Source organism: Harpegnathos saltator, unplaced genomic scaffold (genome assembly GCF_003227715.2).
Source record: "Harpegnathos saltator strain DR-91 unplaced genomic scaffold, Hsal_v8.6 scaffold38, whole genome shotgun sequence".
NCBI classification, from domain to species: domain Eukaryota; kingdom Metazoa; phylum Arthropoda; class Insecta; order Hymenoptera; family Formicidae; genus Harpegnathos; species Harpegnathos saltator.
Genome location: NW_020230183.1, coordinates 1,300,615 through 1,323,661, shown reverse-complemented (window position 1 = coordinate 1,323,661; position 23,047 = coordinate 1,300,615). Strand labels below are relative to the sequence as shown.

General features: G+C 50.4%; 1 protein-coding gene across 6 annotated transcripts in view; it reads left to right on the top strand.

Moving 5' to 3' along the window:
• The window catches only part of LOC105190040 (hemicentin-1), a 205,937-nt gene that overhangs the window by 170,103 nt on the left and 12,787 nt on the right, over positions 1-23,047 (top strand). For all 6 annotated transcript variants that reach the window (XM_025300672.1, XM_025300668.1, XM_025300670.1 and 3 more), the window contains 4 exons: positions 2,685-2,857; positions 5,671-5,881; positions 6,531-6,642; positions 7,175-7,353. In XM_025300672.1, coding sequence (XP_025156457.1) covers positions 2,685-2,857; positions 5,671-5,881; positions 6,531-6,642; positions 7,175-7,353 — 675 coding nt within the window. The remainder of the gene's footprint in view (positions 1-2,684; positions 2,858-5,670; positions 5,882-6,530; positions 6,643-7,174; positions 7,354-23,047) is intronic.

Here is a 23,047-nt window from a genome sequence, read left to right as displayed (position 1 = left end):
GTTGGATTTCTTTCGAGTTTCGCGTTAATATGGAAACGAGAGCCGTTCACGCTGACGAGACTGCGACAGAAAAAGTACGCCACGGTTGAACAAACGGAACGCCCGCGCCGGTGAGGGCCAGCTGGCCGGCCGGCCGGCCGGCCATCGACGAATGATTGGTTTCAGCGCCGCAGGCCATTAGCAAACACCTGAAGCTTTTCGCGCTCCCTTCCCTCCCCCCATCGCCCCTGTTAACCCCTCGACCACCGACGGAGTTTCTCCGTCTCGAACTTTCCTCGGAGGAGAAAGAAGAAGAGCGCGGAGTTCGGGTTAACAAACTCATCCTTCCCGAGCCACTCGTCTCTCGCAGTTTTTAAGCACTTTTTGCCGCCTTCATCGACCCCCTTCTTCCTCCACCCCCACACAGTCGCTCCCATCTCACATTCGCCGCACCGGCTGCAACGCGAAAAACCCGATTAACAGTCGGCGATTGGTATCTTTTTGTGTTGCATTGTGCAAGTTCGCGCGGGGCTCCGGCCGCGCGGAAATATCGAGACGGGGCTCGACTCCCCCTCTCTTTCTCCCTCTCTCCCTCCCTCTCTCTTTCTCTCTCTTTTTCTTTCTAAATAGTTGGATAGTTGTTAGCGAAATTTCCTTGAGGCCGAAGTAATTTGCGGCTGTTAATTTGAAGAATATATCGGTCGATTGTTCGCTAAATGAGATTTGAAAGAGAGAGAGAGAGAGGGGAGGGGGAGAATCGTATTAATAGATGACTATCTTTTCAGTTCTGTCCGTAGCGTCGTTCTATCTTGAAACGGAGCTCGCTGTTGAGCTTGCAATGCGCAATCCAATTTTCGCGTCACTTAAAATTCTACGCAACGCAACGACCCATTTCGGTGTTCCGGAAGCGTGCGTTAGATCGCGAAGAGGAGATGGGAACCGTCCGAATGACTGTTCGACGTCCAAATCACATTGACGGTAACGCGACGCGAATAGAAACTTCGTCCGACAAATGGAGCCGCCGTTATATTACGTAGTTGCTAAGTATCGCAGTTACTAAACATCGCGCTTATACCTCGCCTTAGCGAGAGAATAAAGATTTCTTTGACGGCGTCCCTTCATGAATTTTCTCACTTCGCTAAAACCTCGTATAATGCACGTAAAGGGTTTCTCGAAAGTTTTTACGCCGTTGGCAATTAAGAGAGACAAGGGCGAGTATCGTTTTCTCGGAATAAAGTAATCAGCCAGACGAGCGGTCGGAGAGACGAGGATACGGCCGGGAAAAAGTTGATAAGGGACCGTTGCAGAAATTTTGCACCGCACCGGCGCGGGCGCGGCGAATCGTTACTGTGAAAAAACAACAACGGCGGCAAGATGCGCGGCTGAAGCGCGCCCCGAGGTCTATTAAGTATCTTTAATGAGACGACGATATTGGCGCTCGCTCGGCGCTCGGTGTTCTCTCCGTCTCGTTATTATCGCCCCCGCGTATTTTTACGTTTTATTTTTTTTCTTACGATCAGCGTATTATTATTATTATTTCCGCGCGTTGCTACTGCCGTAGAGCGCGGATCGCCGATTGATTTATACTTCCTCTCGAGTGAATCGCGCGCTCCAACAAGGATTCGTATAAAAAGGAAAAAAAAACGACGGGCTGAGTAGGAGGGAACGGAGGGAGAAACGGCCGTGTCGAGGTCGTTCACGCGCGCGATACGGCGCGCGATAAACGCGCGCGGTGATAAAATTCGCGTCCGAGGAACGAGCATGTCGCCTTACGTGCGCACTTTTAAGGTAACCTTCCTAACGAACGAACCTCTTTAATCACTGTGATCGCCCTCTCCCAGTAAATCTCGCAATTCCCAGTCATCCGGACGGGGGCTTCTCGTCGACGGGGAAGCTCATGTCGCTCGAGGATACGCCGCTCCCCCGTGCGATGCACAAGGAAAGGAATTTTCGAGCTGGAACTCCCAAAGGATGTTCCGCCACGAGACCATTCGCGCAGCTCACTCGTCCACTACGACACCGCGAACAGTGCACCGGAATCTGAATTTCTGTATTCATTCCGGGGGAGTTCAGGAGCCACCGTTCAAACTCGCCGGAATTTCCCCAGCAGCGGGAAGCAACGTGACGTTCGTTCGCTCCGTCGCGGGAAGAGTCGATTCTCTCGTGTGGGGCGCGGCAGCGTGCCACGCGACCGACGTATTACGCGAGAGAGAACGAGAGAGTGTTAACAACGTTACGTTTCGCGTCTCGGTCAGCCCCGACGAAATCCCGTTCCTCTGTCAGGCGTCCCGATGCGACACTGCAACGCATAATTTACCGCGTTATCGCCGTGCGATGCGATTTAGCTTCGGAGTCTCCAGCGATTATCGATGATTCGTCGTCGGATGATTCTATTTTCAACCAAACTTTGTGAGCGTTTTTTTTTTTTTCAATCTGTTGCAACAAAACAACACCGGATCTTTCGATATCGAGCAAACTGTACCATCCTTTGTCTTTCTTCTTTATCTTTTCACGTAATCTTCGCGGATGTCTCGATTAATTAGGCACCGACAGTCACTCACAAATTTCCACCGCCTCGAGCCACCGGGAAAATTCACTTATTCACGGCTTTTAAGTTTCACGCGGACGCTGATATCGCGCGACATGATTCCATTAAGGTACGGCGATAAATAAATCCTATTAACGAGCCTTATTGTTTTTGGCAGAATGCGCGGCCAAGAACGGAAGATCGGTGGTGGAGCACCATCCTCCGTCTTCTTATTGGGAGCAACCCTTTAGTCAGCCTTACTTCGACAACACGACAAAGAGGGATACCACAACCACCGTCGGGCAATCCGCTTACCTGCACTGCAGGGTGCGCAATCTTGGCGATCGCGCGGTAAGTCCCAAGTTTCCTTATCAAGAGCCGTCGTCGTCCTCGTCGTTGCCGTTGTCGTCGTCGTTGTAATAACAGTGTCCTTGTTTTGGAGGCATGGCGTCTACATGGGGATGTGGATTAACATCGCGAGTATGTTAAACATCGCGATTTCGATTCCCCGGAGATTATTCTCGCTTTCGCGGAAAGCGCTTATTCTTATCGCGTTCTTCGAACGCGTAATTCGGCAAGGTATTCTCTTTTTTAATGTGATTTTCTGTCGAGTATCTTTTCTTTCGGAATTCTCTCTTTTCACACGCGCGTCCATCCAATGCTTCATTTTATCTATTTTTGCAAATACGCGGACTGTTCTTGTCACTTTTGATACCGCGCCCAAAATATCCAAAATCGTCCACTCGCTCTCTCACTCCCAACTGAACCAAACCTATAAAAAACAAATGCAGACAACAGCAGTATGTTATAAATAAAAGGCAGGTGCTAAACTTTCAGAGGCAGAAAAAACGCTACGTAATGAATTAAATTTAGTGAAATAGTGAAGAATACTTCATAATGGATTCACGTTTTGATGGCCTGAGACAGACAACGCGCGTAGCACGGTCGACGGTGTTGTCGACGCGTTTAGGGGAAAAAAAGAAAAAAATCAATTAACCGACTAACCCTCTTATTACGTAAATTATGTAAAGCCCGGTGGACGGGCTTTAACGCTCGATTATGCGTCAACAAGCTCTCGCGATTTAATTTTATGTCGTTTGCGAGGGTTGCGCTCGCAGGATGACAAAAGCCCACCTACACAAACGCAAACAAATTTACCGTGCAAAATTAAATCGGCGCGTCGCATCCGTTCGATTAGCGCGCGATCCTCCAATTATTTTCCTTTTTATTTCGCGCCACGCGAAGTGTATTTTCCGGACTATCGCGATCCAGCTTTCCGGGTCCGTCGATAAATTCTGTCGCGCGCTGCGCGGCGCGGCACGCCGTCCGGACAATCCAAGTCGCGCCGGCGATTGGAGCCGTCAAATAAATTCGCAGTTACGTGAGCGGCGTTTGTGAGCATTAATTCGCAATCGCTCGCTCGCCGACAAACTTTGCTTCGTCCTCTCTCTCTCTCTCTCTCTCTCTCTCTCTCTCTCTCTCTCTCTCTCTCTCTCTCTCTCTCTCTCTCTCTCTCTCTTTCTGCTAATGCGCCCGTTACCACTCGAGGGGAAGGAGAAAGAGAGATGGTGTGCGCGACGCGCTTGCGAGTTCATTCTTCATTTACTCACGCGACATCGTCTCGCACTTTTATGGTAACCTACTTCGCGCCCTCGCTCGCCATCACTCCTCCAACTCCTTCTCTCGGCGAACTTCTTCTCTTCTTCTTCTTCTTTTTTTTGCTCCTATTTTTCCATCTCCTTTGCCTTTATTTCGCAAACTCGACGGGCTAAAGTATAAGTACTCTTCGCGGCTCGACGTGCGTACACTTTCCCGCGCATATTTAGCGAGTTACACAGGAGGACATTAACATATGATCTCGTTAACGTCAAGACACCTCTGACCGTGTTCATCGTGCCGTGAAGCGTTACTCGTGACGGAACCTGTCGGAGAGGCGTACAGACAGAAAATTCACACTTGACAGACACCTGTTAAATGATTACACGATCTAATTCCTATGTCGCAGAGAAGAAACCTATGCACGTGTGTGTGTGTGTGTGTGTGTGCGTGTTGCGCCGAAAGGCGAAAATTCAGTTTTGTTCTTCTCCAAATTCACACATATATATTCGTTTCTTCCTCGCGGTTTCGTTCTCTCTCTCTCTCTCTCTCTCTCTTTCCTTCAATAAAATGCACCTCCGATGATGAAACACGCGCACATACTCGCACTCTGTGTCGCTTCTCATTCGATTAACGTCTCCGTAACCGTCGCTCGCGTGTCAGTCACACGAAGTGCTAAAGTGATGTATCGGCGAGCCTCGTATAAAAGGTCAAAGGTGGGCCGCGCGCGCGCGCGCCATATCCGTACACACGAGCGTACACAAAATACTCGCCGTCACGGCATCAATTTTTCCGGCAGTTTGGTGGGATTAGCGGCTCGCGCGGGGGCCGCTGTTTAACCCGGTATTCATCACTCGCGGTCCTAATGCAAAGTAATTTCGCGGGTAGGCGCATAGGTCACCGGGCGAATGGTGACATTACGCGTTATCGGCCGCTGCTCATGCATCACCGCATGACGCACAGGAACCCGTCAGAGTCCAATCACCGATCGTAATCGCCGATAAATCAAATTTCTCTCGCACCCTACCCTGCTCTACTCTATAGCCCACCCCGTCCTGGCCTATCTCTCTCCTCGCTGCGAGCCCCCTTCGCCCAGTGTTCGCTTCCACCATTCACAGCCAGCCCGTTGAACCCCCAATAACACTCATACACGCGCGCGCGCGCGCGTATCCGGATATTCGCATTTGCAAAGTGAGGCGTGATCGACGCAGATCACGAAGGCGAATCTTACAAATTCGCGCACCTCCACCTCACTTTAACCGACGTCACGACGAGGTCCGGACGAGGTTCTTCTTGCGTTCGATCGGATGCTCGAGCGTAAATTCATCGTCCGGAGGCTCTCAAGAGAGTAAAGAACGTCGATGTTGGCTAGATTAGGGGCGGAATCTCGGCTTTTTCCGACATTTCCGCCGCACGTCCCCTCGTCTCAGAGCATGCGGGAGCTAGCGAGAAAAGAGAGAGAGAGAGAGAGAGAGAGACGTGTTGCGAACGTCGGCGCAAAACAATGGCGGAAACGTACAGGACGATCGACGTCGCTGCAGCAGCAAGTGTCTTCTCTTGATGCGCAGGTCTCGTGGATCAGGCAGCGGGATTTGCATATCCTCACTGTTGGCATCCTAACGTACACCAACGACCAGCGTTTCCAATCGCTGCACAGCGATGGCAGCGACGAGTGGACCCTGAAGATCAGCTCGCCGCAAGTGCGGGACAGCGGGATCTACGAATGTCAAGTCTCGACGGAGCCCAAGATCAGTCAGGCGTTCAACCTGAGTGTAGTGGGTACGTATTGTGTACATACGTATCTCCGTTTCTCCTTCCTTGCCCCCTCCCCTCCTCTCTCCTTCTCCTTGCACAATTAACAAGACTCTCGATCGAAAGACTCTGTCGAGTAAATTCCGCTCCAACTCCGCGGGGTGAAGCCCGCTGAGCTTCTCTCGGCTTCGCTGGTTCGAGATGAAAAATGAAGCGAACCATTGAACTCTGCGTGAAATTATTTTTCCCTCAGAAGCGATAACGAGTTCGCTACGGCGAGCCGCGCGGCAGCATTGAAATCACGCTCGCGATTGCCTTTAATAAAGAACGAGAAAGGGAGAAGAATCCGCTCAGTCGGATTGTATTTGAAAGCGATCGCGAATTCCGCGCGCTCTAATAGTGATTTCCGAAAGTCATTTGTTTTACCGGAGTGAATTTCTAAGCCGCCGATTCCGTACGCTTCCTATCCGAGGCCGCGGGGTTAATTGCAGCTTTGCAGCGGTTTTAAGGAAGATCGCGACCGTGCTTCTTGACGCAGGGCTTTGCCTCGGCTCTCCTCCCCTCTCTTCTCCCCCCCCCTCCCTCCCTCTCTCTCCCTCTCTCTCTCTCTCTCTCTGTCGACCCCGCTCCAGTTCCGGTCAAAAACCACTTTAACTTTGTTCCGTTCCGTGTGCAGTCTCGAAGGCAAAGATCAACGGCAATTCGGAGCTCTACATCAAAAGCGGGAGCGACATCAATCTGACCTGCATCGTACTGCAAACGCCGGAGCCACCATCCTTCATCTATTGGTGAGTTTGAACGTCCTCCCTTGACGATAGTGCGATTGAATTTGTTCCGCGGGCGGAACGAGCAATGGGGCTCGCAGTTTCGCGAAATCCAAATCTACACTGGCTGCCGACACCGACTGCGGCTGCGATAGCGGCCGCAGGATCTGGCTTTATCGAAAAATTTCTCAACGCGAGAGCCCATAAAGCGAATTTCCGATAAAGTGAATCTCCGATGGAGTTACTCCTCCAAGTTATGGTCTTTAGAATCCATAAATTCAGCGTGCCGCAAATGCGCCGATCCGAGAATCCTTTCGTTTGTAGATTCGCGTCGTAAATATTCACGTGCGCGCGCGCATTCGCGCAATATTCACGACTTCTTCGATCTTTCTTCATTTGCTTTGCTTTCTGTTCTTCCGCTTTCAATTTTCGCCTTCTCTCTCACATTACGGCGCGGCGAGAGAATTCAGCGTAGTTTGCGAGAGAAACAACGTCATCCCGCGCGACGTTTTACGCGCGTCGCTAACGATTCGGATTATTCCGGACAATTTCGCAGGTACAAGGGCGACAACGTGATAAACTACAGTCAACGAGGAGGCATTAGCGTCGTGACGGAGAAGCAAACGCGAACGTCACGTCTTCTGATCAGCAGAGCGCTGCCGGCCGATTCCGGCAATTACACCTGTGCGCCATCCACAGCCGAGTCAGCCAGCGTCCTCGTCCACGTGCTCAATGGTGGGTGAGTCGTGAATAAAAACCATTAGAACCGTTAAATCGCAAGCCGCGCGATATTATCGACGAAACGCTCGCGTGGTATATACATATATATTATATATATTTTTTTTTTTTTTCCGATATATCTTCGCGCAATAATAGCGGAAATATTGTCAATCTTTTCGTGAAAAAGGAATCCCCGCCGGGTCTCGGTGTTGCGTTGCGGTATTTCAAACAAAAGTTTAAACGCGTGTAAATACGTCAGTTTGGATAAAAATGTCAAAATAAATATCAAAGTTACACGACAGTCGAGCGGCTCATGGCCGAATCGCAGTCGCGGTTCGTGTCGTCGCATCAAAAAAGCTTTCGCTCGATTTCGACGAGCGAATGTGCGGATTTACGGTAAATTATATCCTCGTCGAGATCACGGCCTGAAATTGCAAATACAGAAAACCCGTAAATATGCACCACACTGCACCGTTGCCAATATAATTTTATAATTCACCGTAATTTATATACGCGCCGTGCGGTGTATCGCAACCACCGAGACGCGAGAGAGCGTGCAAAAAGAGAGAGAGAGAGAGAGAGAGAGAGAGAGAGAGAGAGAGAGAGAAAGGGGGAGAGAAACGCAAAACCGATTGCAATATCTGACGGATTAAATTTGACGGAGATTCTCGCAGCCCTCCGTAGGAACGCGAAAAGCATAAAGTCAATTAATTTATTCGGACTAGTTTGTTGTGCCGGTTTTAATCAAGTTTCCCGGGGAAACGTTTTCAGAATTAGTAAAGTTGCCGCGGACCGCTCGAAGGAATGCTAAAGAGAAACAATTTCAATCCAATCGCGTCCAAATAAATAATGCATCGCGCGAAATGGCTTCGCGTGTGCGCGCGTACACGTGTACGTACATGTGTATGTACGTGCGATGAAGAAAAGTTCAGACGTACGTTTGATCCATTCCCCCCCTCCTCTCTCTCTCTCTCTCTCTCTCTCTCTCACCGCCATCTCAATGCTCGCAGCGTCGGCGAAATGAAATGAAATTTTTCCTCCTTCCGGACAAGTGGAAGGAAGCGTAGAAATTTCCAGAAACGAAATTAAATCGCTCGGCTGCGCGCCGCCGATTTTCCTTTAACTCACACGATCGCGGAGCACTGCTTTGGTTCCCGTCGAGTCGAAATTTCTTCATAGATTCTGCGAATTCTATCGAACTCGGCAGACCAGCGAAAAATCGTCGACGCTTCTGCAGGGCTTCTGCAGGGTTAATGTATCGTAGAACCGAAATTTCTCCCCTGTGGTCGTCTCTCCTTATCTTTTTGCGCTCGGGAGGAATGTCGAATATCTTTCGAACGAACCCGGCTCGAAATTCCATTGACTATACAGATTTCATCGAACTTAGAAGGGAGAATGTTATGTCTCTTGAGATTCTCCGTTGATTCTTCGGACTGGCCAAAATGTGCGAGGTTAATGTGGAATCGAAATTTCTTTGGCTTTAAAAAAATGAGACATGTCTCGCGAATCCGAGTGCGAAAATCCGAATCATATCCGATCGTCTCTTCGGGGCTGCCCGTGATCGATAACGCGTTACGCAACTGAACTCAATGAGATCAATTACACACGTGCCGTCAGTAGTAGTAGTACACACGGAGCACATCAATTGTTACACTCTCTCGTGCGCGAAATTAATCTCGCGTCTAACGTTATTCGTAAGAGATTTACAAGTAATTACTGCACGGAAACCCGGCCGAACTTGGCGAGATGAAACTCTCGTCAGCCAACTGTACGTGTGTATATACCCGAGTCTAACGACACAGACGATGAAGTCTCTCCCGCGAACTTCGGCGTCTCCTTCTACTCCCCGCGCACGTATTCGCCCCCGCGGGTATATCCCGAGTCATCGAAATTAGCTCCGGCGGCTTAATTTAAGCAAAAGGCCGACGAGACCAAATTAACGTCCGCGAATCGACGAGCAAATAGCCCGACGGACGGAACGACCGCGAACTCGATCGGATCGCGCGAGCTGGCGTAAATTATTGCCGTGACGTTTCCGCTGCTTCTGACGCGCGCCAAATCGTGCCGAAATTTCGTCCATTCGCGTCGAGCAATCTACGAGCACATCTGCCGGCTAACTTATTATTAACAAGACGCGCGTTGGTCGAACATTTGCGGTACCGTGCATTCATCAACGCCCTCGCCGTCTCCTGCACCGTCGCCGCGACGACGTTCTTTCCCAGATTGTTGAAATCATCATCGCTATTTTCCCCCGGGTCGCCCCCTCCCCCCTCCCCTCTCCCGGTCGAGTAATGGAACAAGAACGAAAATTACACAGAGTGCTGAAAGTCGCCGCACCCACTCTCTCCGCGTCGCCCCCGTCCGTCCAGATGGTTATCGCGTTGACCCCGATCCCGCTCGCAAAATCGCACACGTGCGTAAATGAAGGCGAGGAGAGGTCGAGAAGCGCCCATTCAACGACACCAGACGCACCGAGAGAGATTCTTCGTCGGCGCTTACATCGTGTCAGCCGAGTGGCGCACGGCGACGCTTTCGCACAGACCGACGAGGGATAACCTCTTTATTGAGGCCAAATGACCTTCCTAACCTAACGTCGCTTAAGTCGTCCTGGTGGACGGGGGGATACATTTTAGAACGAAGCGCGAGATAGGCGAGTATTTTTACGACGCTACACCGAGATTGCCGCGGAACGGTGCGCGCCGGCAACGACATCGTCAACGAGCCGTGGACATGACCGTGTTAGGGGTTGGAAGGGGGGAGGAGGGAGACACACGAAGCGCGCACGTTCGCCTTTGAGTCCTGGGGACGAGCGCGGGTCACGTGACTCCCGTCGACTGCGAGGGGAAGGCGGAACGAGGTAAGTGGAGTCGGACTTTACGCCGGGCCGTAAATCCCACGTTGCACGCAGCGACCGGGAGAAGCAAGCGCCGCGCCGATATAAACTAAACGGCGCAGCCCGTAAACGCATCGCCGCGGCTGCACGGTGCAGCACGGCGCGGCATTCTCTTCGCTTCGCTCCGCTCCGCTCCGCTCCGCTCCGCTCCGCCCCGCCCCGCCCCGCTCCGCCCGATGCGTTCGAATACCCGCGCGCTCGCCGGGAATCGTGAGCCGCGTGCGAGCGGCTGTAAACCGGACGTCGCTACTGACGAGAGACGTTTGAAAGTAGGTCCCGCGCGGATACATTCCGGCTTTTTATCTCGCCGCGGCGCGGCGCGACGTGGCGCGGCGCAGCGCGTAAAGTGCCGAAGAAATAAATCCTCGGGATACACGTCTGCCCTTTTCCCAACCGTCGCGTCGTTCCACGGGATAAATCAGTCGAGATATTGTTCCATGCAAATCCCTGCCGGAGGTTGCCCGTCGATGGAAAAGGGAGAGAGAAAGAGAGAGAGAGAGAGAGAGAGTGAGGACGGAGGGAGCTGCTCTTCTCCCCTTTCGGCTCGCGCGTGCTTCTCCGCATCTGCACGTCCGCGGCACGCGAACTCCTGAGATATGCACATCAAGTGGCGAGAGAGCAAGAGAGCGAGAGAGCGAGAGGGAGCGGGAAAGAGAGAGAGAGAGAGAGATCACGCGGTGATCTCGTTCCCATGTTATACGCAGGTAATATCTTCCTACATTCGCTTCCTCTCTTTCTCTCTCTCTCTCTCTCTCTCTCTCTCGCTCTCCTCGTACGGCTTCGATTCCCGTCAGGATAATACCGAACTTATCGGAAGTAATACCGCAGCTATCGGAAGTACCACCGCAGCTATCGGAAGTAAATCGCGGCGAGCGTATGCGGCGATTTAGGGCAAACGTTTGCGGCACGGGACGTCCCGGCAACGTCGGTTAACCCTTTCAATGACGAGCTATTCCTGGCGTAATATGTGCCTTTTATCTATATATGCGCGCAACTTCTTTAAATATAGCCTGCTGTTGGTCGCGAAAGACGCGTAAATATAGATAGCCTCGTAGCCGGTGACCTGGACGACGACGTGGACACGGCGCTGCTGTAACGTTCGCTCGCGTTAATTAGGACACACCGACTCGCAAAGAAGGGCGATTTTATGCATCGCGAGCCCGGCCCTTCGCGACTTCGTCGCGCCCACGGCGAAAGACTCGCAGTCGAGGGACAAACGTCGAGCGGCGGTCGACGCGGAAACGTAAGTCCTCGTAATCTCCGCGGGACTTATCAAAGGACTTCGTTACTGCGTGATGTACCGCAATATCCGCGAGTTAAATTGTGGAAGTTACTACGAAGGCCACTGTATTACTGTACGTAGAATATGCATTACCCCCGACCTCGAAGTCTGCTTCGGTTGGTTGTACATAAAGCGCACATGCGGTGGAGAAGGACGGGGTAATACCTCTCTCTTTCCCTCTCTCCCTCCCTCCCTCTCTCTCTCTCTCTCTCTCTCATCATCTTGATCTCGCTCTCGCTTCTTCTCTCTGTCTCTCTCTTTCTCTCTCTTTACATTTCAACTTCGACTTCCCTCAGGAAGACTTCCCGTTTCCGACTTTCCCGGAACAATGCGAGGAGGATAATGTTACCGCGAAGATTAAAGCGCGAGATAACGCACGATCGTAATAACTCACGCTCGGACGCGAACGAGCGGGCAAGCGAGCGCCGCTCGAAATTTTAACGTGTAACGTGTTTCACGGCGTGTAATAACAAAGCTGCCCAGAGGCGCATTACGCGTAATTAGCCGCGATAGGCTGGTGCCCGCGTCGCGCGCGCGCTCGTTTTCAGCTTTCCCCCGAGCCTCCGGGATTCCATCTGAATAGCTCGCCGTGCGCCGAAATATCGGCCGGCGCTCGATTCCGCGTCGATACACCGATCGCGGATCGCGCGCACCGTGTGGCACCCCGTATTAAATTGTTTCTGCCTTGCTTATCATCGTGCACGCGGTTCAATGCCACGCGGATAATTTTCGCGATCGCATCGCCGAACACAATGTGTTGCCTTCGCCGAGTTCTGATCTCGGCATCACGCCGTCCGCTCTCCCTTCCTTCCTCCGTCCTTCTCTCCCTCTCTCTCTCTCACACACACACACACACACACACAGTGGCGGCGGTCGCAAAAATGCGAATCTCGCTGTCGAGTTCGAGTGTATCGCGATCGTTGGAGAAGGCGACAAGGCAGAAACGCGAGCGAATAGAATCGCGAATCGAAGACGGAGCGCGGTCCATTCGGATAACGGATAAAGAGGAAAGCTAACGCAAGCAAACGATCGAGGTATTTTTATGTCCTCCGTGGAATGATCCTGACGTCTCGCTGAGCGAGTCGTTTAATTTGTCCGGCTCCAGCGACAAAATGACGCGCGCGGACCTTCTAATAAACAGCCGTTAGACTTTATTCGTCACACGCTCGGATCCGTCGTTGGAGAGCGGCAAGCACGTGCGACTCGCGCGAAAATAATAACGCGCAATTTATCAGCGAGATTGCGAACCGGCCCCGGTAATTGTCGATATATCTGCACGACCTCGGTCAACTTCCAGCGGGCTGAAACGCTGCCAAGTCCTTCGACAAGGCTAGAAGGCGCGGAACAATAAATTACACGCGCGCCTCATAGAAATCAGAGCTATTAATTGCGCGAATGCGCGGCACCATGAAACGCGCTCTCTCCGTTACGTAAACACGCGCGCGACACGAGCCACGTAATGTTCTCCTCTTTTTTTCGTGTCTTTTTTTTTCTTTTTCAACGTGAGACCACCGCTCGATAGATATTAAGTCTGACTAATGACGAGTGTACGCGCCCAACTGGCTATTAAACGACAGGTAATCTGAATTTATCGCAGATACTCAACATTGCTAGGCGAATAACAACGCGCGTTGCAGCGATTCATTTTTTATTTTATCAAATTTCCGCTTGATAAAAGTGTTGCATTTGTAAACGCCGCAGTGTTTTCCATCAATATAAAAATCCGAACTTTTATGGCTTTGTGTAGGAAAAATAATTTGTACACAACGCGCGTTCGCGAGATTCTCGGGAACAGAAAAAAAAAACCAGGCCGTGCAGTTTGCAAAGTTCGCCGAGGATTTAATGAAAACATTCATTTGACAAAATATTCAACAAAATAGCCGTAACGTTATATAACATTTTAATCCGTACCATTGTTTCTATCGCTACGCGCAAATTGTTTATGTGAGCCATTTGTTTTCGGTACCGGGGTAAGTCCGCTTTCCAAACAAATTCTCAGGTAGATCCGGGCGCAAAACCGGTCCGGAGGTATCGATTTTTCCACGAGCTTTTCGAAACGAAAATTTCGAACAGCCCGTGTGTACACATCGTTAGTCCTGAATTACAAAATCAAGCCCCGTGGAAACGTCATTTCCGCCGAAGTGTTGCGCGTTCGCTCGCTCGCTCGCTCGCTCGCTCTTTTGCGCAGCCCTTAACCACACCGGAGGATGAGTTGCTATTTATTCGCGTGTCAGGAATTATTCGCTCTAAGGGTGAACTCCCCGTGAGTAAACATATCCTCCGCTTCCCTTCGCCCTGCTTCTCTTCGCTCTATCTTTCTCCCGTGCGCTACACGCGGAGAACAATATTCCAGCGTGACAGCCTCGGGATTTATCAAGACAAGCAGCGCGGTTGTGCTGACGCAAACAAATCCTCCATTTGCCCGACGAGCAATCGAAACGACACGGCTGACGACGCAACGCAAGACGGTCCTCGCGCGCGCACGATCGCGTGCGTTCAATCGCGCGAACGAAACGCGCGATCAAACGGCCGATCGATGGTCGCAGCCTCCGCTGGCCGACATCGTGACAACCGTAGCGATAGAGCGACGGTAGAGTTAATCGAGGCGGCGAGCGACGGAGTAGAGCTCGCCGCGCTATAGTCGGACGTGATCCCGTGACAGCGCGAGAATAAGAAAAGTTTCGCGATCAAACGAGACGAAACTAATATAGAGCCATTATCGGGAGTTAACGGCCCTCCGTGCCGTAACCGCGCACCAGGATTTATCGTCTTCCGCGCCTCTGGCCGAGAAACGGGCGCGAAAAGGGAGAAAGAGAGACAAAGAGAGAGAGAGAGAGAAAACGTGTGTATGTACGTATGTGTGTGTGTGTGTGTCGAAAGAATGAGGGGGGAAAGAGAGGAAGAAAGGTTCTCTCGCCGCGCCATCGCTCCGCGTTACGATCGCGAGATGGACAACGAGGTTCAAAGAGGCTCATGTCCCACTTCGCTTCTATTTATCTTCGTGGAAGACAAACTTTCGCGCGAGCTTGGTCGTACTTCCCTTCGCGCCCCTTCTTGTCACTCGTCAGTCGGTTTCCTTACGTGTCAGCGCCTCCAAGTCAGTAACTGCCAGTGTCAACTCGCGGTTTGCGAGAAAAAGCACGGAGGCTTCGGCGAATTCCATACACACACACACACACACACTTCTGCGTGTATCTCGCGTTTCTCCCTTCCGTTTAATTAACCTCGAGCTTTGCCGGATCCCGACCGATCGAGTTCCGTTTAATTATAGCCCCTTTCTGTAGCTATCTCTTTGCTTCTCTCTCTCTCTCTCTCTCTCTCTCTCTCTCTCTCTCTCGAGCAGTCGCGTGATCGAGAGTTTTCGTCGTCCGCTTTTCTACGTGACGTCGATCAGCGGCGATACCTACTTTGGTAGCCTCGAATGTGACATCGAGAACAATCGAACTTGTCGAATTACAGCAGGAGAATAATGTGGAAACGATTTATTTGCCGTTCGCGCGCCACTCCAGCGCGGATCGATGCGCAAACATGGTGCTCGGTGCTGTAATGAGGATAACCAACTTCGGGCCCGAACTTCCAAAGTTCTTATTTCGTCATATCAAGACGGGCGGTTGTAAATTCAACCGTCACTCGGCGGCTGGAAATTCGATCGCGTCGCGTCTTTTCCGACACGCCCTCGCGCCCTCGTATCGTTAGCATAATCGAGAAAATAGCGACCCCTCCGCGTCTCCGCGTGATGACCACGATTTGAAATATTCATCGGCAACTTTCCGACGCAGCGCGCCCGTCGATATTTCAAGCTTCGCGCGACCATTTAGAGGCCATTTTAGAGCCGCCGCCGCGCCGTATCGCGAGTTCGAGGAACGACCGCGACCCTACGACGGCCTCGAATCGCACCGAGTTTTCGCGCAGACAAATCGTAGATTCCGATTTAGCTTCTCCTTCCTACCTCCCTTCATCCCCGTCCCCGTCTCTATCCCGTGAGCTCTCTTTTTTGTTTTATTACGTCGTGAAATCGCATCGTAAATACGGCCGTCCGTTTTGAGACACGAGACGTGCTGCGACTGACAACGAGTTATTGGCAGTTCGCAGTGGTGGGATTTGCTCGGCGCGTTCTGCCACTCGTAATCCCTCATTCTGTCGCGAAGTTGATCGACAGGCGACACTCTCGACGTAGGTAATAAGATGATCCCCCGGAGCTTCTTCGCGCCGCGCCCGAGTTTTCTCTCTTATCTCTCCGGCGCCGAAAGTTTCTATAGACATTGGCCTTAACTTTCACCCCGCACGCCGTGTGCAAGCGCGAGCTCAAGCTCGCGAGAGGACACGTTCTCGTGGATGATAAATCACTTATTCCAGAGCACGTTGTGAAAAATCGTGATACAGGCTTCTCGTACGAATTTTCCCGTCGTCGCGGGCGCACGTGCGTTCGCGCGCGCGCGAGCGTCGTTTGTACCAATACGATGATGGGGTTAAACGAGACGACAAACGAGCGTTAAGAATATCGAGCGGGCGAACAAACGAACGATCGCGCGGACAGGCGACCGACCGATCAGTCAATCAAGCAATCAATCGACTGACTCGTCGCGCGCCGGCGCGATCGACAAGAACAAACCGCGACGAGCGAAGTCGTCACCGATGCACAATTCCGTGCGTTTGTTCACGCACGAAGTAATAATTCTTGGGAAAATACGCGAGCCGTCGCGCTACGCGAGCGTCATTGAATTATAATGGGCTTATAGGAGGGATTATAGGAAAACGGTTTATTTGCACGGAACATTTTGTAATCTCTGATTGCGATTTGACGCGAAGCGCGAAAACACACCCCCGCCGGGGGCGATCCCCGAGTTAATCCCCGCGTGTTGCCGCGTACTTTACGTTACGATACACGGGTGCCCATTAACGTAATCCTCTTTTAAACTTTTTAATGTGCCTCCGCCCCCCCCCCTCCCTCCGCGGCACCTTCGCGAACATACGCGACAAAAAACGAAGCAGTTACGTCGCCATTAGCAGTTGACAAACCGCTAACGCTTAGAAGCGACGCACAGCGGCAGCGGCAGCTAAGAAATTTACACTCGCCTCGTCGTCGCCGGCAAGATGTTGCATCTGCGTACATTGTACACGGAACGGCCGGAACGTCTGCACTCGCGTATGCACAAAGTGCACACACTGCTCGCGCAACGCTCGCGAGCCCGTCTCTAATAACAACGCGACGAGCCTTCGCGGCAATGATTTTATTCTTCGGGGGTTATCGCATTTTCGTTATTATGGTTTTCGCTCTCCCATTATGTCGGACTCGACGCCAAACGGAGCTGGAAAAAGGGCAATTTCTGAACTTGTTGGCTCACGTTACGCTTATCGATTTCCGTCCCGCGCTGTGCTTCGTTCACCGAGCACCGCGCGGCGAAACACGACACAATCCCGCGATAGCCGGGAACACGCTTTTTTCATTAGCGGGCTTGGATCTCTGCCACGGCTGCACGGCCTTAAAGTGCAAGCGCGGTTTATCGCGAGGAGTGTTATGGGAAAACAATTTGTTTGCCACCGGCCGCGGCACCCTCCTAGTAATCCTCGGATCGCGCTTCGACGCGGCGAATCGATCGTCCGCGCTGTGACACGCTCTCGAGCGGAATAATCGAGCTAATCATCGGGCTCTCTTTCTCTCTCTCTCTCTCTCTCTCTCTCTCTCTCTCTCTCTCTCTCTCTCTCTCTCTCTCTCTCTCTCTCTCTCTCTCTCTCTCTCTCTTCCTCCTCCCTTCCTCTCCTCGACACGCTTTTTTTATCATCATCTCACCTCGCCATTATTGCGCCCCGCTATTTTAAGGCGCAGAGGCCAACGTGGGCGACGAATTATAGGCGGGGCGGGTCTATGTTCGATTTGCGTGCGAGATAGTCGTTCTACTGAAATAAGTTAAGTGATGGGTGAAAGCGAACGTTCGGAATCGGCGAGTCGGAAACCTCCTCCTCGTCGAGGATTACGATTGTCAATATGGATCTTCGATTTCCTACGCTCGAGAAACAGACACAGAGAGAGAGAGAGAGAGAGAGAGAGAGAGAGAGAGAGAGAGGGAGAGGGAGAGCGGGAGGGACGGGGGAGGGGAGTGCATCCGACCGGCTGATTATTACGGGCATTATCCGGAAAGATACCCGGGTATTTTTCTGAAAGCCGAAGCACACGTCGAACGGCGCCATCGATGACGCGATATCGAGGCGCGATTCGAATCGCGCGGTGCATCAAAATCACCGGGACGGAACCGGATTTAGAATAAGAGTCCCGCCGATTAGCCGGGAGGAAGCCCGCGTTTAACGGTATAAACGAGGTGCCGAGAGTATATTTACATGCTCCAATTAAAGTTACCTCATCTCGTTGGCGTAACGACCGCGGACGTAGTTAAGGAAACTTTCACTATTTTAACTCGCACCGTTCGGCCATCGGCTAAAGGGACGCTTGCTCGTCATCAAAGGCCACCTTCCCTGTCGCAGGACGAGGATTAGCCAGTTTACCTCGCTGCTCGATCTTAAGGGATCGTCCGCGTGCGCGTCCGCGGCCGGTGATGGCATCGGTGATTCGAATTTATGCGGCCGCAATTCCGCCCGTAGACGCGTTCTCGGCCAGTCGGAGGAGGAGGGAAGCGAGAGCGGTGGGGGGGGGAGGAGAGAGCGTTTGTCGATAACAGTTACGACGATGCTCTCTCTACGTTTCGATAGCGCGCGCCCGTCCATTTTGATAATGCTTAAGAAGGGATAAAATTCTATCCCACGGCACACCTCGGGGTCATATCGTCGCGGCAAACGAGCGAGCGTAAGGGTAACGAGCGGCTTCGGATATCCGTAGAAAGTTCCGCTCGTTGATTCGCAGGATTAAAGCTCACGGCGAATCGACTACGAATCGCGAAAGGCGTCCGGTCAGCCGCCGCGCACTAATGCTCTTATCACAGGTCGATTCGAAAGTCGGTCCCTATCAAAAGTAGCATGGAATAGAATGGCCGATAATCTCACACAAAGCTGCGCTTTAAGTGGCTTCGAATACAGGACAAACACTGAAGGGACAATAGTTTCGAGACGAACGTATCATCCTCCAGTCATCTTCAAATATTTCGCGACGAGCGAAGTATACATTTTGTAGAAATGGACTTCCGACTCTCGACATTTCCGTCGTTGTATGCTTTTCCGCGGGAACAATTCCCCGAGACGATTCGCGAAGGATGCTAAGGAGCGAAGATGCGCTCGGAATATCCGTGCTTGTTTGCTCGTCTCCCCAGATACGCGTATCTCTCTCTCTCGCGTGGAAAAAGAAGAGACGGAGAAAAAAGGACCGTCGTGATCGAGCGTTGCGTTGCAGATACCTCGATATTTACCGCGCATTTATCCCAAGTAGAAGTGGCCGCGCAAAGGGAGAGCCGAAGCCGCGGTCACACGGCTTATCGAGAGAGCATGTCGCCGCGTTACGTGCAACGCCTATAACAACGCGCTGAAAGCAATAAATGACCGTGTGCGCCGCTGTCGGCAGATACGCCGCTCTCGCATAATTAAGGCCACGGAAGGGCGGCGACGGGACGCGACGCGACGCGCGATAATGCGAAATCGGCCGCCGTATTTTGTCGCGGAGGAATGGCGCCTGTCAGCAGCGCCCGATCATGACACCGGAGGAAAGAAACTAAGCTCGTTTCGACTATCTCGCCTTCGACCGCCCCCTCTCGCGTTCAAATTGTATTTTCCTCCCTCTTTCCCTACCACGTCCCGCCGTTCCTTCCTGTCTCGGAAAATTCTAGCGCACTGCCTTCGGCGGTATCGATCACAATATTTCGCACCGTTTCCGACAGAATTACACGTGCGCGCGTGCGCGTGACGCGCGAGTCGCTGTTTTAACGGCAATTTATCTCGCGAAACTGATAAATTACTAAGTTAAATAAATCATCGGCCGGAGATTTATGACGATAGTAGTAATGCGATTAAATCGACTGATTTATTAAAACTAATTTAACGCGCTTAACACGCGATGATTCAATAGTAATGAACTAATTTGCCGATAGTATCGACGCGACGAGACGGGGAATTAAAGGGCGAGTGGCGGGCGGGGTCGCCGAAAACAACAAGCGGACGAGTCCGAACGGAGCGAAGGCCTCAGCGGCGGCGGTGGTGGCGGCGGCGGCGGTGGTGATGGCGGCGGCGATGGTGGCGGCAGTTTGTATGCGCGTGACGCGCTGCCGCGTGCCGCACGCCGCCGTTAACTCTCACGACAGTAACATGATCTGCTTAACGTCAGCTGTTGTGCAGCTCGAATCGGCGATATTAAAAGGGATAAAGGCAAATGAAAACGGACTGCGAAACAAACAAGCTAGAGAGACAGAGAGAGGGAGAGAGAGGGAGAGAGAGAGAGAGAGAGAGAGGGAGAGAGAGACAGAGAGAGAAAAAGCGACGGACAGGCAGGTTCAACGCGCCGTCGAATACGGTATCCCGGGCTTGACGGGACGTTGTTGCGCGTTCTGCAGCGGGCAATAAATGTTTCCAGCACGTCGATATTTCTGGTAACCGGCCGATTCCCTGCCGATTGACGTGCTCGCGTACGCTCGCGTACGAGTCGCCCTTTGATGCGATTACTCTATCCTGGGTTCTGCTCTTATTGCCATCCGGAGAAAATCTCACTCTGTTTCACTGCTTTAACGAGCGGCACTTAATTCTTGATTAACGTTCCTCTGTCCCCGCAATTTAATAGGATACACATCGAAACGAGGGGACAAAGAGACAGAGAGAGAGAGAGAGAGAGAGAGAGAGAGAGAGAGAGAGAGAGAGAGAGAGAGAGAGAGAGAGAGAGAAGGAAGTGACGTCCTCGAAAAAGAGAGCCTCATAACGTTGCTCTTACATAATTCAATGGCGGGAAAGCTTCCCGATCTTGTCTGCGTATCAATTTTCCCGGTAACGAACCCGTATTCATTAAAGGGAGAAATCCCATTTTCCTCTTCTGCTACAAAGCGTCAAGGTCCGCGCAAAATTATCGATCGCCTCGCCCGCAGCCTGGAGAACGACTGGCGGACGTGATTTTCAACGCGTTTGCATTGCGCTTCGTGTACCGAGTCGGATTATTATTGTTACGTACAGCGCCTGGTAACCGGCTGCGCTCGCTGGTGCAGCAATATTTTGACTTAAAGATACTCGCGAGTCCGCGGGGTCGATATCGCAGCGAGATGTCGATATCGAAGCTGTATCTGCACGCTCGCTCGTTCGCGCACGAGAGAGGCGGCGCACAGTGGGGCCAGATGACATATTTTGGCTCAAAATTCTCCAGAGACCTGAATTTCTAACCGATCATCGACACCAATGGGTGAGGTCGATCCTGAATAAATTCCAAAGAGATCTGTCTAGCCGACATTTTGAAAAAAATTATCGCTTCAGGGCTCATGGGTTTAGGGTTTGTCTTAAAAGTTTATCGTTTAAAGTACAGTGTCTTGGGTCTAGCTATGGCTAGATTGGGTTCTTGGACTATTTGGGGGTCTTAATATACGTAGGCAGTCTGAAAAGTTTTCGACACCTGACACATACATAGCATTAGAAACTGTCAAACTATAATTGTATTGGAAAGTGGCATCCCTGATATAAATCCATGTAAAATTTTATTCGATCTGTCAAGTCATTCGAGTAGTAGCACCAGTTGAAAAAGCTTTGTGCAAGATGGGTGCCGCATTTGCTAACAATTGACCAAAAACGCATTCAAATACGTGTTTCTCAAGCGTGCTTGGATCGTTTCAAGCAAAATAAAATGGATTTCAAGCGTCGTCTCATAACTGTTGACGAAACTTAGATCAACCACTATACACCAGAGCGAAAAAACCTTGCGGAATCATACTTTTAATGATGGTATTGAATTATTGGAAAAACGTTGGAATAAATGTATTGAAGTTTCAGGAGATTATATTGAAAAATAAAACATATTTCACGGCAAAACGAATTTTCTTTCATTGTTAGGCCGAGAACTTTTCAGACTTCATATATTAAGCTTCATGCATCCGTGAGCTAAAAAGTTCTCGGATTGATAGATTTCTAGGTTGATGGGCTTAAGACTCAAAATCCTTCGGTTTTGTGCTTAACAGGTCTATATTTGATGTTCTTGTATTTTGGGCGTATGAGTTTTGGGTTAATGGGTTTCTGGTTCAAGATCGATAAATCTCGAGGTGTCTGTTGAGATTGGTTTCGTAGTTTCAATCCGTTGAATACATTATTAGATAGAAATAAGTGTCGAATAATGAGTATTTCACAAGTTTCTCGCGTTTAACGATAATTTTTCCTCTTTTAGGGTTAGTAATTCGAAAAAAAATTTTTTTTTTTATTTTGGCAAGACAGATCTCTTCGGAATTTATTCAGGATCAACCTTATCCATTGGTGTCGATGATCGATTGGAAATTCAGGTCTCTAGAGAATTTTGAATCAAAAAATGTCATCTGGCCACACTGTGCGACGCCGCGCACAATGGCACTTTTCAGCCATTTTTTGGACAAATCAATCTGTAGGCCTCAATTCTTGACGTATCGGAATAATTTTTTTTTTTTAATGGAAGGTTATTCTTGTGGGAGAAAAGAGGTCGATTTTCGATAATTGCCTTCATATATTAATTAAACTAAGCAAAGAATTGAAAAAAAATATAAATCATTAACTCATTGAAGCCTAACCATTGATGGCTAACCAGTCTAAGATATAATCCAAATAAATTGAAAACGTATGACATGTTCAAAGTCGGACCCCTATTTGTTATAAAAAAATAATAAACAATTTTATATAATGCTGTACCCCTTATTGCCCATGATTAACTCAGCTGGGATCATCCAAATGACATCCTCTAGTGTGACAAAAATAACAAATTTCGCGCAAGAAGGTTACAAAATATGTAGATTTGTTATAACAAAATTGTTCTCACGAACAACAAAATATATAGCTCTGATCTGGTGTTTTCTTAACATCACTTGATTTAATTTTCAAAGCGGAACCGATTGGCAGCATCAGATTTTTTAAACAATCATTTTTTAAACATATTGTTTAAACAACTTTGTTATAAACAAATTATTTTTGCAACTTTTTTCCTCTGAATTTGTTATTTTTAGTATGATGAAGTCTAGAGTATTCTATATGTAATTTGGATGATATCTCAGCTGGTTAGCCATAGGCTTCAATGAGTTAACGAATTACATTTCTTTTTTTTTTCAGTTTTTGCTAAGTTTAATCAACATATGAAGGCAATTATCGAAAATCGGCAACTTTTTTCCCACAAGAACAACCTTTCATTAAAAAAAAAATTATTCCGATACGTCAAAAATTGAGGCTTACAGATTGATTTGTCCAAAAAATGGCTGAAAAGTGCCACTGTGCGTCGGTACGTTCGCGAGTGGAAGAAAGCATGGCGCGCGTCTCTTCCGCTGTAGTTTTACGCCTGCAAGTTTCGCGCCAAGCGGTTCGCCGTCGTAAACCACGTCTGCCATCGGCGCGAATTACGAACGTGCCGGGAGATGAACGTCGCGCCGAGACAGAAGTCGGCCGGATGATTTCGA